The 14,501-nt window shown below is 37.5% G+C and overlaps 1 protein-coding gene across 1 annotated transcript in view; it reads left to right on the top strand.

Annotated features, from left to right (window-relative positions):
- PIGN (phosphatidylinositol glycan anchor biosynthesis, class N) overlaps nucleotides 1-14,501 on the top strand; it is a 96,382-nt gene that overhangs the window by 49,617 nt on the left and 32,264 nt on the right. The window contains exons 12-18 of the mRNA XM_010000953.1: nucleotides 1,416-1,494; nucleotides 3,269-3,451; nucleotides 6,726-6,862; nucleotides 7,891-7,990; nucleotides 8,125-8,217; nucleotides 9,588-9,679; nucleotides 13,828-13,939. Coding sequence (XP_009999255.1) covers nucleotides 1,416-1,494; nucleotides 3,269-3,451; nucleotides 6,726-6,862; nucleotides 7,891-7,990; nucleotides 8,125-8,217; nucleotides 9,588-9,679; nucleotides 13,828-13,939 — 796 coding nt within the window. The remainder of the gene's footprint in view (nucleotides 1-1,415; nucleotides 1,495-3,268; nucleotides 3,452-6,725; nucleotides 6,863-7,890; nucleotides 7,991-8,124; nucleotides 8,218-9,587; nucleotides 9,680-13,827; nucleotides 13,940-14,501) is intronic.

Below are 14,501 nucleotides of genomic sequence, written 5' to 3'. Positions count from 1 at the left end.
AAGAAGTCAAACATATTTTAATACAGTTAATTAATTTACTCTTCTCAAAAGGAAGATACATTGTTGTTGCTCTTATCCAATGTTTAGGAAGTCTCCTGCATGATACCACTGTGCTCTGAACTCAAGGAAACAGTGTCAAAATATACCAGGATGTTGTTAGTAGTAAAATTTCAGGCACAAAATCCTTTAATATCTTCCAAGGCTCAAAAGATGATACATATATGTTGCTGATGATGTATCAACTGCTTCTAGGCTGTAGGGAGAAGTGGTTCCCAAGTGTTTGGGAGCTGCAGGAACAAGTATTTCCATGCAGTAGTTGCCTAAGTTCAAGACCTGCCCCTGTGGTTCAGCCAATTGACCACAGAGGTGATTGCTGCTGATTTAATTAGTAGGAGCAAGACCCCAGGGCTGGTCCTGATTTAGCACAGCCTGAAGCATGCAGTTTGAAGGTTGTGTATGAGACACATGAAGGAGCATGTGTGAGGGAGGGAGGCATGCAACTGGGCCATCCCGTGCTGGGGTTGCGGAGGGGTGATGCTGTGCCACAGTGGTGTTGTGGAAGGTGTGAAGGACAAGTGCTGGATGCAGTCATCAGTATAAAAAAGTTGTGACTTATGATAGTTTGCCTGTGGAGCCTAGAGTCACAGTGACTGTGTTTTAGCTTGCCTGGGGTAAGCCTAGGATCCTCTGGCTCGCTGCTGTCCTTAACTTGGAAAAAAAAAATGGTACAGGAAAAATGGCTCCTTCCCCGTTTGTTTTGTAAAGATTGATTGTCATGTTTCTTCATGTTACTAGTGTCGGTAAGGGGAGAACTTTAGCAGTTATTTAAGTTGATGATCAAACTCATTAAAATGAAATAGATTTTTATCACTGACCTCAGTGTTATCTGCGTTGTCCTGTGCTCTGGGAACTCTGCTAACAGCTCCTTATGTAATAGGAGACAAGCTCTTATTTTTCAAAGAGAAGATTGTTAGGCATCATCTACTGTTATTCTGGAACCAGAACAATTTGTTGTGTGCTGACAGGCTTACAAACTGCTTGAGACCATCTATCAAATCAGTTAAATTGCTTAGTTCTTGTATGTGCAGTGATTTTTGTCCAGAGCATTTGTCAATTAAAATGCACAAGAGAGATAATTTTCAGCAGTATTGGATGGAAACAACTACATTAAAGAAATATCTCTTAATGCAAAGATTCTTGGATAATTTAGACAGCAGCAGTGTTGACATGAGTGTGAAGATGAATGTAGAGGAATGGATTAGTTCCAAATATCTAATTAACTGTAACAGACCTCAGAATATTTTTGTATGTTTCATTCCAGAGTAATTTTTTAATTACAAAGTCATTGTTTTTTCTGCCTCTTCCTTTGCTTGTGAAAAGAAGGAACATTAATATCTCTTTCAATTGTTGTGCAGACCACTTTCTGATTCTGAACAGATCCACTTTTTAAAGAAAACGAGACTATATATTCAGCAGCAGAAGTACAGTGAAGCGGTAAGTGTGTTTTTGCTATATGCCTTCTAGAAACTTTTTACAGGAACTTCTGTCATATGTAAATATTTAGTTTTGTTTAATTTGAACAGAAACAGATAAAACTTCTTTCCTTCCTTATGATGCACATCTCATTTATACAAATAAAATCCCACTGTAAGTCTCCAAAATTTTGCATTTTTACATTGGTTTTGATGAGTGTATTTTTTCTCATACTTATAAACCTGTTACCATTTCAAAGAGTATGTTTTTATTTAGCACTATAGAAAAGAGTAAATTGAGGGAGAAGCTGAGGAATGTGGTTTATGTTCACACTTCTTAGGCTGCTAGTTGCATGAAAAGGGTATGGTTCTTGCTCATAGATCCTGATTTTTATTGTTCTTTTAGCTGAACCAGCTGTCTTTATTTTTAATTTCACATTTCAGTTTGTTGGAGACAGGGAGCCATGTGTGGAATCTTTATGTGCTTCCCAGTTCAGTCATTACTTCCTTAAGTGTTTCTACCCCTCACTGTGCGACAGGGTACTGGATGAGTGCAGTTCACCAGTGCTTGTATTCTAATAATCACAAAAATAGTTGGTAGAACTAAATGATACAAAGAAGTCTTTCAGGTGCCCCACGTGTTCAAATTCACTCCTGATCACTAACACACTGGGCATGTGGCTGTTCTTCGGTTATCCTCAGCTTCCTATATCTCAGTGCAGAATGTCAATACATTATCAGCTGCTGGGGTGTAGATGATTCTTTGCAACTCTGCAGCACCTTCCATTGCAAATACACCTTCTTAATCATATTCTCAGGAATGACACAGGATTGAGTGAGTTTGCCGTTGGCAGACTTGTGATCTCTTCAGTAGCTGACATAGCTTTTTCTGTTGATTGTTGCCATTAAGTCCCAGCTGGATACGTCTGACAGGTAAAGAAGCATCTTCATGTGTGCTCAACTTCTCTTTCTTACAGATCTTTTAATCATCAGAGAATCCTCTGTGACCACAAGTAACACAGATGAGCTTCCCATCTTTGGGTGAATCACAGGGGTCAGCACACCTCCTTGTAGGGAATGCCTCTCATGCTGGGAAAAAGCACTGTCTTTATCATGGTTCCTCCCCAGTGGAGGTACTGAGTAAAAGGACCTGAGAGGAGAGTGGGTACAACCCTTCTTGTGTCCAAATTAATTGCACCTTGAGAGCCCCAAGCAGCTGCTTTGTGAATGAAACTGGGTCTCCAGTTCGGTCTTTGAGTTCACCTCTGGTGCTTAGACAAAGTGCTGGGAATATCAGGTACTAATGAATGGAGGACATCAAACCCCAGGAGGGGGCTGTTTCAGGCTGTGGATAGTGACCATGTTTCAGCTGCACCTGTAATGCTCCTTCTACGTAAATATTGTGCCTTCAGAAGCATATGACTGTTCTTTTGGGGGAGTCATACTGGAATTGTGTATATGGTCAAACGTTCATGGAGAAAACAAGTGGTATGTTTGGTAGTAGGTGGTGTTTAAGATGTGCCATCTGTGTAGCTTTCACCGTCTGACCACTGTCATGGCCAGGGGGGATGGCAAAGGAGCCAAATGATGCCAAATGACTTTATGTCCAGCTGAAGTCCAAAGCAGTGTGTACTCCAGCAGTTGGTGCTGGCCACAACACTATCTGAGTGCAGAGAGGACACACATTCCAAGAGTGGTGGAGCTGCTTGATCTCCAGTTGCTGTCAGCTAGGTTTGTTTGGGGAATGGAGCTTACACTATTCTAAACTGTTGTTAATATGTTTTGTCTGCTACTAGGTATCTCTGTGCAAAAACCTGATAAACCTTGCTTTGGAAGGCTTGTCTTATTACCATACTTACGACAGATTATTCCTGGGTCTAAGTATTGCACTGAGTTTTGTGGGCTGGACAACTTATGTGATTTTGGTGATTATCAAGACCCACACCAATTTGACCAAGGCTGTTCAGACTAATAATAAGGTAAGTCAGAGATATGCAATGATTTTTCTTTTTCTATCAGTTTTCAGCATTATATGTATGCTCAGTCTCTCTGTGCAGGAGACCAAATTGTACACCTTCCACTTCTTTTGACTACATGTGAAAACTGGCATGCTGTGGAGATTTCAGCTACTGTAATCTTCCATTGTGGTACCAGATGGTCCATTTATTTGGATCAGTATTCTTAGACCATGTAAGTCTGAGTATGCAATACTATGCTTTCTCAGTTTCTTCCTTCCTACAGCCATACATTTTACTAGATGCTAGTGTGAGTATAAACAAGCAGAGCGACAGAAAACTATTAGAGGGTCTGTCTTTAAACAGAATTCAGTTTTCAGTATTGATTGTAGTAATGTCAGCAACTCTGTTGCAATAATACTTGCTTGAAAGAATACAGACTTTGGGCTTCCATTTTAGTTTTTCTTCTTTACTGTAAGGCCAAAAAAATTAGCATGTAAATTATGTTATTCCTGTTCTTTTAGCAGTGTGCAATTAATCTTCAGAAGCTATGCAGTTAAATCATTGCATTTTAAATGTATAATGTGTTTTAATAGAAAGGTGGGCTGTGGTTTCACAGCTTGGGTTGCTTTCTTGCTCTGTGATTTGCAAGGGTGCAACGGAGGACATCAAAGGTGAAGAAAGCTCTTTATGACAAGATTATTATGGTTTGATTTTTCACAAAGTCCAAAATCCGAGAAAATTCATTTATTTTCAGTCATTTGTCAGGAAAAGAGAGACCTCAAAAAGGTGAACAGGCAAAAAGATAGCATTTCACTAGTGAAGGATTAAGGCCTTGGGGAAGGAAACTTCAAACATTTGCTTCAGAATAAAAGAAATTGTTTAATTTGCTGATGTAAATGAGAATAAGCAATCAGCATCTTTACTGCCTTCAGTATATTACTCTGAGAAAATTCCTATCATGCTATCTTGAGGTTTTTACTACTGGCTGAAATGAGATAGCCTTGGCCTTTAATGAAAATGATCAAACAAAAATCAAATGGAAAATATTCATAAGCACTGTACTGCATGATTTAGGTTTTCTTTCATCAAATAACTGAGAAGTAGTAATCCAAAAAGCATGTTATGTTAGATATGGACAACATAATTACAAGAAATAAACTGAGTATCAGGCACATTAATGAATACATTAAGCAAAAACTTAGCATTTTTAGTTGACATCAGATTTTCGTTTGGTATGTTGATTGTACTTGTTGAAGACAAATTTTATGCTAGTGACACTGGTAGAAAAAAAAAATGCTTTCTTAGTTCTTTGTCCATATAATTTTTCTTTTCTCAGTTTTAACAAGAGGCCTTTTTCTGTTGAGACCTGTTCTAGTGTTCCTAAATACTTGGGGAATCACAGTGTGAGGCTAATGTTTCATATATGGGAATTATTTTGTTTAGAGGTAATACTGGAGCTACTTAAAGAATTTTGCTGAGAAACTAATCTGCCATTGACAAATAGTCTTCTGCAAAGCACAGCCTTATAAAATCTGAATAATGAAACTGCATATCCTGTATATATCATCTTTAAAAGTTTTGGCTTCATATGCTGCACCTGAAAAAACTTTGTAGTACATTGTTTCACTTAGCAAGAAGCCTACCCTTTAATCTATTTTTAAGCATACACAGAGAATTCAAGTCTAGTTTCCATTTTCAGTGCATGAGCAACTACATTGAACTCTATAATATTTATGTCTCTATGTGGAATAAAACGTTGATCGTATGTGTTTACTTGTTCAATGATAAATTATGTAGTATGTGTATTTTATCTATACACATTCATTCTGTCTGTCAGCAAATGGAAAATTTGAAACAAACAAAAAATTACGTTAGGGCAGCTTTCTATATGACTCTTTTATTTAATGGCAAATCTTAACAGAAATTCAATTTTAAAAACAATTTAGAACTTGCCTTTGCTGTCAGTTTAGATCAAGGCAGTTATGCATCAGATGCAGGGTAGGGGCAGAAAAAATGTTAACCCATCTATGTAAACTGCTAATTTAATGTCTTCTCAGCATACATAACATAGTTGCATATCTGTCTACATAAGTCATTCAGGGAAACTAGCATTCGTGTAGGAGGAAATAGTGATTTCACCTTGTCATTACCTACACGATATGCCCAGTCACTGCAGCTGTCTTTGCTATGTCAGGTTGCAATGCATAAAGATAAAATTGTTTATTTAAAACTTGTACATCATCTTCCCTTACTTGTAGTTCGATGACCAGGTAAAAGGCACATGCAGAGTGACTGCTTAAATGCTTCTCTTTGCACAAAGGAGAGTTTGCTCCTACCTGGTGATTAAGGACTAACCTACCTGTCTGTGATTACAGATTTTTAAAATTTCCTTTCTCTCTTTGCTTTCCTTTCTCTCTGATCTTTCTCATTACAGCTCTCTCAATCTGAAAATGCATTTCTTTGAGCATGTGGTGGGGGAAATGTTAAAATCTCTTATTTTAATTATTTTTTAACTTGTCTTTTAGAAAAACCCAAAGCTACTGTTTTAGGTTAGGATTAAATATAATAACAGTTCTAGCTTTGATAGGAGCCTTTTAGTGCTGTGTGACTCTAGTCCTCTGTTTTGAAATTTTAGGCTCTTTGAGTAAGGCTGTTGCTCATGTGGAAGGTTGGTTGCAGGCCTCCTTCCCTTTGGTACTTGTCTCTAGATCCTGAAGAGCTGCGTTTTGTTGTGGTTTGGTTTTTTTTTCCAGTAGGAGTTAATGCTTTATATTTCAATTAAATTAGTTCTCTTACAAATGTTTCAAGCAGGAGGAGGAAACATGTGCTAATGGAATTTTCTTTAAACATTTTAACTGTAATTCTATGAACTGAACTTGAACTCAAAAGGTTGTATTTTAAGTCTGTTTTTAGAATCTAAATTTAATAGTTCTTTTTTTTCCCCAAGACCTTTAGCCTCTCTGACTTTAAATGGACTTCAAGTATCCATTGAACATAAATAACATTGAATACATTGGTCTTCCAGATTGTACAAGTGTGCTGTGCCTGTGCAGATTTTACTGCAAGACCTTATTTAGAGACATGTTTAGAATTAGATCTTCAAATCCTATCGTTGTTTGTTTTTCATCTGGCTGGAAATGACATCCAGATTTCTGTACATAGACACAAGGCAGCGTGATTGGCTGTGTTGAAATAACATTTGCTTTACTGTGTAACTAACAAATGGAAAATAGTGTGTAGTTTAAAAAGTTTTATTGCTGTTTCAGGAGTTTTTGTCCCACCATTTGTTTTACAGGAACCTGCTGTTCTCTTCTACAGTTTTGCCTTTGTTGGAATGGTAATAGGTTTTTTCCTGTTGATTCAAACATGTCCTTGGACGTACTACATATACTGTCTCTTGCCAGTACCAGTATGGTATGCAGTTGTGAGAGAGTAAGTAAAGAATACATTTTACAAAGAATATTTTATAAAATTGGGTCTGTACTTCCTTTTTGTTAACAATTAAACTTTTCCCATAAGTTTGGGAGAAAATTTAGGTACAATTTTATTAAACTGAAATGCTTTCTGAGACATTTCAGAGGCCTCTGGTTTATATTTCACTTGATATATAGAGTAGTTTCCAAACAGACTGATGCAGCTGCCAATTGTAGAAGATAGCTTTTCTGTTAGCAGAAATAAATTAATATATTTCCAAGACAAAGTGCTTTTAGTTCTCTCATGACTCTGGCAAAAGGGTGCTAAAATCTTGGGCAAGTACCCGTAACAGCTGATTCTTTTGTAAAATGGGACAATTTGTCCCATTTCTCCAGTAATTTTGGAATAGTACAATCCTGTAAAGGGTCAAGAAGCTCAACTCCAGTTGCTTTTGGAGAACATGCACTAGTCATGTTGAGGGTTGTGCTCTGATATTGAAACGAACTTGTCTTGTTTGGGTCTCAAAATCCAAAAATCTTGTTACCTTCTGATTTCTATTACTAACCTGGCAATTCTGTAAATACCAACTCAATATTATTCAGATAAAATAAGACCAAGTGTGCTAAGGTAATAGCTGCCTCATAAACCACTGCAAAACTAACTAGGGATTTTTTTTCCCTGTCTCTAGAACTTCTGAGTGTTTAATCAGTTATGATGAACATTAAGCACAGCATAACCAAAAATGTTCATAAACTCAGAGTGAATTTGGATGAAGAATAATCTAAAGCTTGTCCAAAATACTGGCAAAGATGGGCCAGAAATGGGAGGGAAAACCTGGAGGGTTTTAGTGTAGATTTCTTATCTAGTAAAACTGAGCAGAAGCTGCCTCAGGTCATCACCCAGTCTGTTTCTAAACAGTATGTGGGATCATCAATGGCTTAAACATTTATTGTGCTCTGATTCCCTCTCCACCCTTTAAAGGTAAAATTCTGTGTTATTTCTATTTTTTAAAAACAATTACCATTTTGTTCCATCATTTTGAACAGAATTCCTGTTATTCAAGACCTCGCAGGAAATCTCTTGTCACTTCCTATTGGTCAGTTTATAGGATTCTTCTTGGTTTGTACACTGGGAATTGAAATACTAGTAAGTATTTTATCCATATGTATCAACAGGTTATCTCATTGCTAGCATTTTACCTCTGAGAAATGGTAACTATTATTAATGTGCTTGTTCTTCAGTTTTGTGTTAGATTTGTGTTTTTTGTTGTTTTTTATTAGGTCTTCAGCTTTTTTTACCGTTCTACTCTAACCATTGGTCTTCTTGTCTTTGCTGGCTGGCCAGTGATCACACAGCTGTGGGTTCAAGCAAAGGTACTGTATTTCTTTGTCTAAAAAGAACATTTTCAGTGGCTAACATCTGATTGCATTGTAGGATGTTTGGACTGGTCTACTTGGAATGCTCCTTTAGATTCTTGTTCAGTTATGCTCTTATTCTGATCTTTGTCCTGAACAGCATGTAGCAAGGCAATGGGTTGAATATGATCTAGATAGAACTCTTACACAAGTAACAAGACTGCTTAAGAATTTCAGAGTAGCTATGAGTTAGCTCTTAGTGTTATCCTAAGGATAAATAAAAAATGCTGTATTTAAAAGTCATATGAAATACACATAATTTATTAAATTGTAACGGTGATAGAAGCGTTGACATGCGTGATTCGTGAAAAGTGCCACCATTTAAGTAAAATAATAATGTATTGGGGAAAAAAAATTATAACTGAAATATGCTTGTAAATTCAATACTGTCTGCAATCAGCTGGCATGCACTGTTCCTCAGAAGTAGCTTTCTGTGCTGTTTTTTCCAGGAAAAAAGTTCAGTTTTGTAGATATGAGTGTGAACTGGCACAACTTTTGGTGTAAGAGACATTTCTTCCATTAGCATGTTCAAACATCTCTAATTTCACAGAATACCTAAAATGCAAGGTTCTGGGGTAACATCAAGATTTTAATTAAAGAAAAAAAACATAGTCGAATTACTCTGTAAGTACAGTCAAGATGGAGATATGTTTTTGTTGGTTTTTTTGTTGGTTTGTTTGTTATTTAAGTAATCAAGTAACTTTTCTTAAGCTAGGTATATACAGAAGATGTTTTGCAGCACTGAAAATTTCCTTTCAGGAACTTGACTCTGACTTGCACTTGAAAACATCAAGTGATATATCTCTTAATGTCTTTATTTAGAGTCAAATATCTGGGATAGGTTGTTTTGTTTGTTCCTCCTAGCAAATAATTTAGAGTACTACTTAGATTATTATGGTGGTTAAATCAAATGGCATTCAGATTCAGATACTGGAAAATGTTACCATATTGCTGGAGAACAGGTGATTAGTCAGTAGCTGCAAACTTCTGATGAGATTAGTTTTATTCCTTTCTTCCATAAGGTTACTCATCAGCTTTCTGGTGACAGCAAAGTGTGTGAAGAGAGTACTTTGAGAGTACTTTTAAGTATAAGTTTAGCTTTAATTCACATTGTCTTTGAAAGGATTTTGACAGCTGTTTAAATGAGATTATTTTCTGTATTAAATTGAAGTGCTATAATACCAGTTACCCTGTGCCCCTTTCAGTTGATTTTTGGCCTGTGGGAGATGCTAGTAGCTGTTAGTAATTCACTACAAGTGTTTTTTTCTGTTTGACAATTTTCTGTCCATGTGATCTCCAAAAAATCCCATTTGTTTTTCTTCTTTTAGACAACAGCATTGATCTGGACTCTTCTGTGTGTGCTCCTGGCAATATTTCCCTTAATGCCTGTTGTAGGAAGAGAACCAAATATTCCTCTGGTGTAAGAATCTCATGTTGTTCTTGAAACTTCTTTATTTCCCTCTTTGATATTCAAAATTTCAACTGACTTTTGATATATGTGAGGAATTGTATTATTGAAAGCTTGCTGAGACAGGCATTGAAATTCAGAATTTAAATAACATTATAGAGCCCTCATTTTTTCACTAATCTGAAAGACAATAGACTGTTTAATTATTTTGCCACATCTATGCGCTCTTTGCATTATTCTGTAATTTCCTTTTGGATGTAATATTTTCCACAATCCAAAAATTTGCAGATTTTGCCTGAAAATAAAAGTTGTCATTAAAGGATGAGCTTCACTGGGGTGAAAACATGGTAAATAGCAATGATATATGTGAATAAGAATTTATATTCAGAAGTAGTTTAATTTTATAACAATTTTCTGAATTCCTGCATCTAATTCTGAATAATCTGTCTTTTGAATAATCTGTCTCCACCTAATGAAATATTCGGGGAAATAGAACAAACAGGATAGGCAGAGCTGCCTGCTTCCTTGATGGGTCCTTTGTCTCTTCTTTTTTTCCACTTTGCTTCTCTGTTCTGCGCTTTCTTTTCTGATGTTGCTTTGTCTGATTTTCTACAGCTGTTGACTTGCTTTTTTTTTCTAGTACACCTTTTTTGTCTGTTCCTCTCTTTCTGTGAGATACTCTTTCATCATACAAGGATTTTCTCATATCTGGATGCAATCCAGGTGGTTGGCCGGAAGGTGTTAGGTTTATGGTATCATTGTAGTTACTGCAGAGATAGACTTGAATTGACCTGAACTGCAATGGCTCCTTCTGCTGTCTGGCAGAAGATACTGTGCCCTATCAAAGCCTGTGTGCCTGATCCTCAGTAAAAATAAAGGATTTAAGCCATAATAAATGATTGCAGATTATAAGGCTAGATATTAACATTGTGCCTTGATATTTTTCACTGTGAATTAAATCTATCTTTTGAAAACCCTTCTTACTTAGTCTTGATGCTTGGGCACTTTAGAAATATTCAGGACAGATTTGCTTTGGCTACGTTGTGACCTCTCAGCTGTATATGCACATGTATGTATTTCTGCTGGTCCAAACTGAAGTGTTTTTTCAATTGTTTAGAACAATTGAGTATGGTTTAGAAAGAGAAATGGAATTAAATTACCTTCAGATCTTGACACTTCTTTACATTCACCTTACCCTGGCTATACATCTTCCTGTTTATTCTTCTAGTGGAACATTGTACCTCTGGAATAGTTTGTACCTGTCTGAATGTTGTCAAGGGAGTTTTGAAACTTAAAATTCTTGAAGCAACAATTAAAAATATATGTATGCATGATATTTCAGGATATGAAAGATAAGGAGATGCTGAGAGAGAAGATACAGGAAGGAGAGAAGGAGTGCCAGTGAGGAATAAGTGCTTTCTTAAATCTATTATTGGGCAGTGGCACTGGATGTCAGGTCAGGCAGGGCTTTTTCAGGTCATTAATGAAGCTTGTATGGTAAGAACAGGGAGCTTCTGACTCATTTATAAAAAGGAAGCAAACAAGAGGTAAACGCAAGGTCAGATGACCCAGGAGGAATATAGGGACACTGTCTGAATATGCAGAATAGGTTAGGAAAGCTAAAGCTTTGCTGGAGTTGAATCTAGTGTGGTATATAAAGTGCAGGAAGACAGCACACAGCAGCAAGGAAGATGGGAGAATGTGGCCCTGCTTCTGATTAGGATGAGGACCTGGTGATGAAGGACATGGAAAAAGCTGAGACCTTCTGCCTCCATCTTTACTGATAAGACAGGCATCAGGAATCCCAGCCTTCAGACTACTGAGACTTGTCAGCAGCCAGAATTCTGTGATTCTGTCAGAAAGTCTGCAGCAAGGAAAACATAACCATAGTGGAAAGAGGGTCAGGTTAGGAACATCTAAACAAATTGGACATGTGTGAGTCTATGGGCCCTGCTGGGATACACCCAGGACTGCTGAAGGAGCTGGTCAGTGTCAGTGATAATCTTTGAAGAGTTGTTGCAGTGGCTGGTAGGAGAGGTTCATGAGGACTGGAAGAAAGCAGATGTTGTCACTGCTACCTTCAAAAAGGGCAAGACAGAGGATTCAGGGGACCTATACGTCAGTCAGCCTCACCTCACTCCCCGTTAAGGTACTCGAGCATCAAATCCTGGAAGAAAATAATTTCTAAACATAAGAAGGACAGAAAGGTGATTGGGGAGCAGTCAGCATTAATTTATGAAGAGGAAGTTGTGCTTGACCAACCTGAGAAGACTGGCTCAGTGAGCCAGGGGAGAGCAGTGAATATTGGGTTTTTTGACTTCAGCAAGGATTTTTGTACTGTCTCCTATAATACCCTCGTACACAAATGGATGATGTACAGGCTAGATCAGTGGGCTGTGAGGTGGACTGGAAACAGGCTTAACTGTCAAATTCAAAGAATTGTAATCAGTGCCACAAAGTCCAGCTGGAGGCCCAACACTAGTGGTGCACAACAAGGTCTGGTATTGGGGCCACTACTATTTTAACGTCTTCATTACAGACCTGGGAGGTGAGATAGAATGCATCTCAACGAGTTTGCAGCAGATGAATGTGCTGCTCTTCAAAGAGTGGCCCTGACAAGATGCATCTGGAAGTGCTGTGTCCAGTTCTGGGTTCTGTGGAAAGAGAGATGTAGACATACTTGGACCAGGTCAAGACAATGGCCATTAAGATGAGTAAAGGATTAGAGTATCTGTCACAGGAGAGCAAGCAAGAGCCAGGACTGCTTACCCTAGAGGAGAGATTGATAGAGCTGGAACTGTTTTTTTTCTGAAGAGAAGACACAGGAGGCTCTTATCAATATTTATAATATGTATCTGGAGGTGAAGAGTAAAGGAGACAGATTCTTCTTAGTGTCCAGTGAAGAGACAAGAAATGGGCAAAATTTCAGATACAGGAAATTCTGCTTAAACATAAGAAAAAAAGTGTTTTTACACCAAGGGAGGTCATTGACTGAAACAGGTTCTCCAGAGAAGTTGTGGAGTCTCTATCAATGGAAGTATTCAATACCCAGCTAGATACGTCTCTGAGCAGCCTGCTGCAGGTGGCACTGCTTTGAGCAGGGAGTTGGACTAGGCTGATCTCCAGAGATACCTTCCAACCTCCATTCTCTGAGTGAGTAGCCTGTAACAGTGTTCCTATATTGGTTAGATCATTGCTTTTAAGATACACCTATGTAGCCTGATCTTACTGAGTAGGGGGTATTTGTACATGTTTGTGTCATTCCTGAAAAAACACAGGGGATGCAACAATCACATATGGATGTTTTTGTCAGTAGTCTCTCAGTGGGGAGATACCAAGGGACAAGTGGAAATGAGGACTGCATGATTTGACTGCTTCCATATGAAGGTTACAGCATGACAGAAAAATACATGCAAAAAACTTGTGATGCCTTTAAAGTTCCCTTGTTTGCTTGATGATTATATTAGTATTGATCTTTTAGTGAATTATGCCTGTTATTTTGAAACAGTGTTGTAATTAACAGATTTACTCAATAATGCCAAGCAGTGGGTTTTTTCTGTTTGTGATGAGTGACAGTCTTCCTCTTAGTCCTGTTGTTGGATTTAAACAAGCTATGTATTTTAGAGTGATAGTGGTGTAATTGCCCTGCTAGATGACAAACCTGACAAATCTTGAAACCACTGACTTTAGGTCACTGATCACTGTTGGTATTTTGTTCAAAATACTATTTGCAGGTAATCGAAAGTACCTAAAAATACTGGATGACAGCTCAGGCACGTGGCCAAAATAGAGATTGAGGATTGGATTTTTTTGGCACTGCCATGAAAAGTGCACAATTGTATTTGTGGATGGCAAGCCTGTAGTAAAAAAAAATAAACAAACCCAAACCTACAAAAACCACAACACCAGCCCCTGATGCCCTGCCCAAAAAAATCCAAACAAACCAAAACCAACCAACCACTTAAAAAGCCCAACCAAACAAACTGCACTTAATCCTGAATTGGATTTTTTAAAGCTGGATGTTGAAGTTTCCTTAAATTATTAAATCTTGATACTGTAATGAATTATGGCATCTTAGTGAAGAACACTTCTGTGAAAATTGCCTGAATGTTTTGTCAATACTTCCTGGGATTTTATTGTTCTTTTGCTTGTTTTTACAGAATAGCAGCTGGTTTGCTGACTCTTCTGATCTCTTGCTTCTCTTTGGCATCTCTTTGTAGAAGTGAAAATAAGTACAGAAATAAAGAAGATCTGAAAGTACTTTTGTATCAGGTCAGTTGCTACTTTTCAGTAATTCTGAATATTAGAGGATTTTTACGTCTTTTCTAAGACCATGTTCCTACTAAGGCCACAACTGTCACAAAGAAAGTGATTGTTCCTAAGAGTTTTTCCCTTTACTATTTCAAAAGGACCATGCACTCCTGGTAGTATGCATTTTTAAATATCATAATGCTGTGTTCCCCAAAGCTCATCCTGTGTGTATGTATATGTGTTGATAACATAAATGTGCAGAGACTTTGATGATCTACTCAGTTTGAAAGTTGGTCCTGCCTTCAGTCTGTGTATGTAACTGTGTATGTGACCTTTGCAGGAATTACATGTGCACACTAAGGACAGGCTTGCTGTTTTAGGGGGTTATTTGCAGGTTTTGGCTGTTGAATAACTATATGAGAGCTGGTTTTCTGTTGGGTAAGGCTTCTTTCAAATGAAAGATGTTGTGTTTTTTTAAATAGCTTCATAAAATAAGTAGATAATTTCATATTAGGTGCTAATTAAGTTCTAGAGAGCATTTAAGATTCTAATAGTACCTTGCATGAGTGTTATCCTCTTAAAA

Source organism: Chaetura pelagica, unplaced genomic scaffold (genome assembly GCF_000747805.2).
Source record: "Chaetura pelagica isolate M959 unplaced genomic scaffold, ChaPel_1.0 scaffold104, whole genome shotgun sequence".
Taxonomy (NCBI): Eukaryota; Metazoa; Chordata; class Aves; order Apodiformes; family Apodidae; genus Chaetura; species Chaetura pelagica.
The sequence above is the reverse complement of the archived record's forward strand: the minus strand, read 5'-3'. Positions and strand labels throughout refer to the sequence as shown.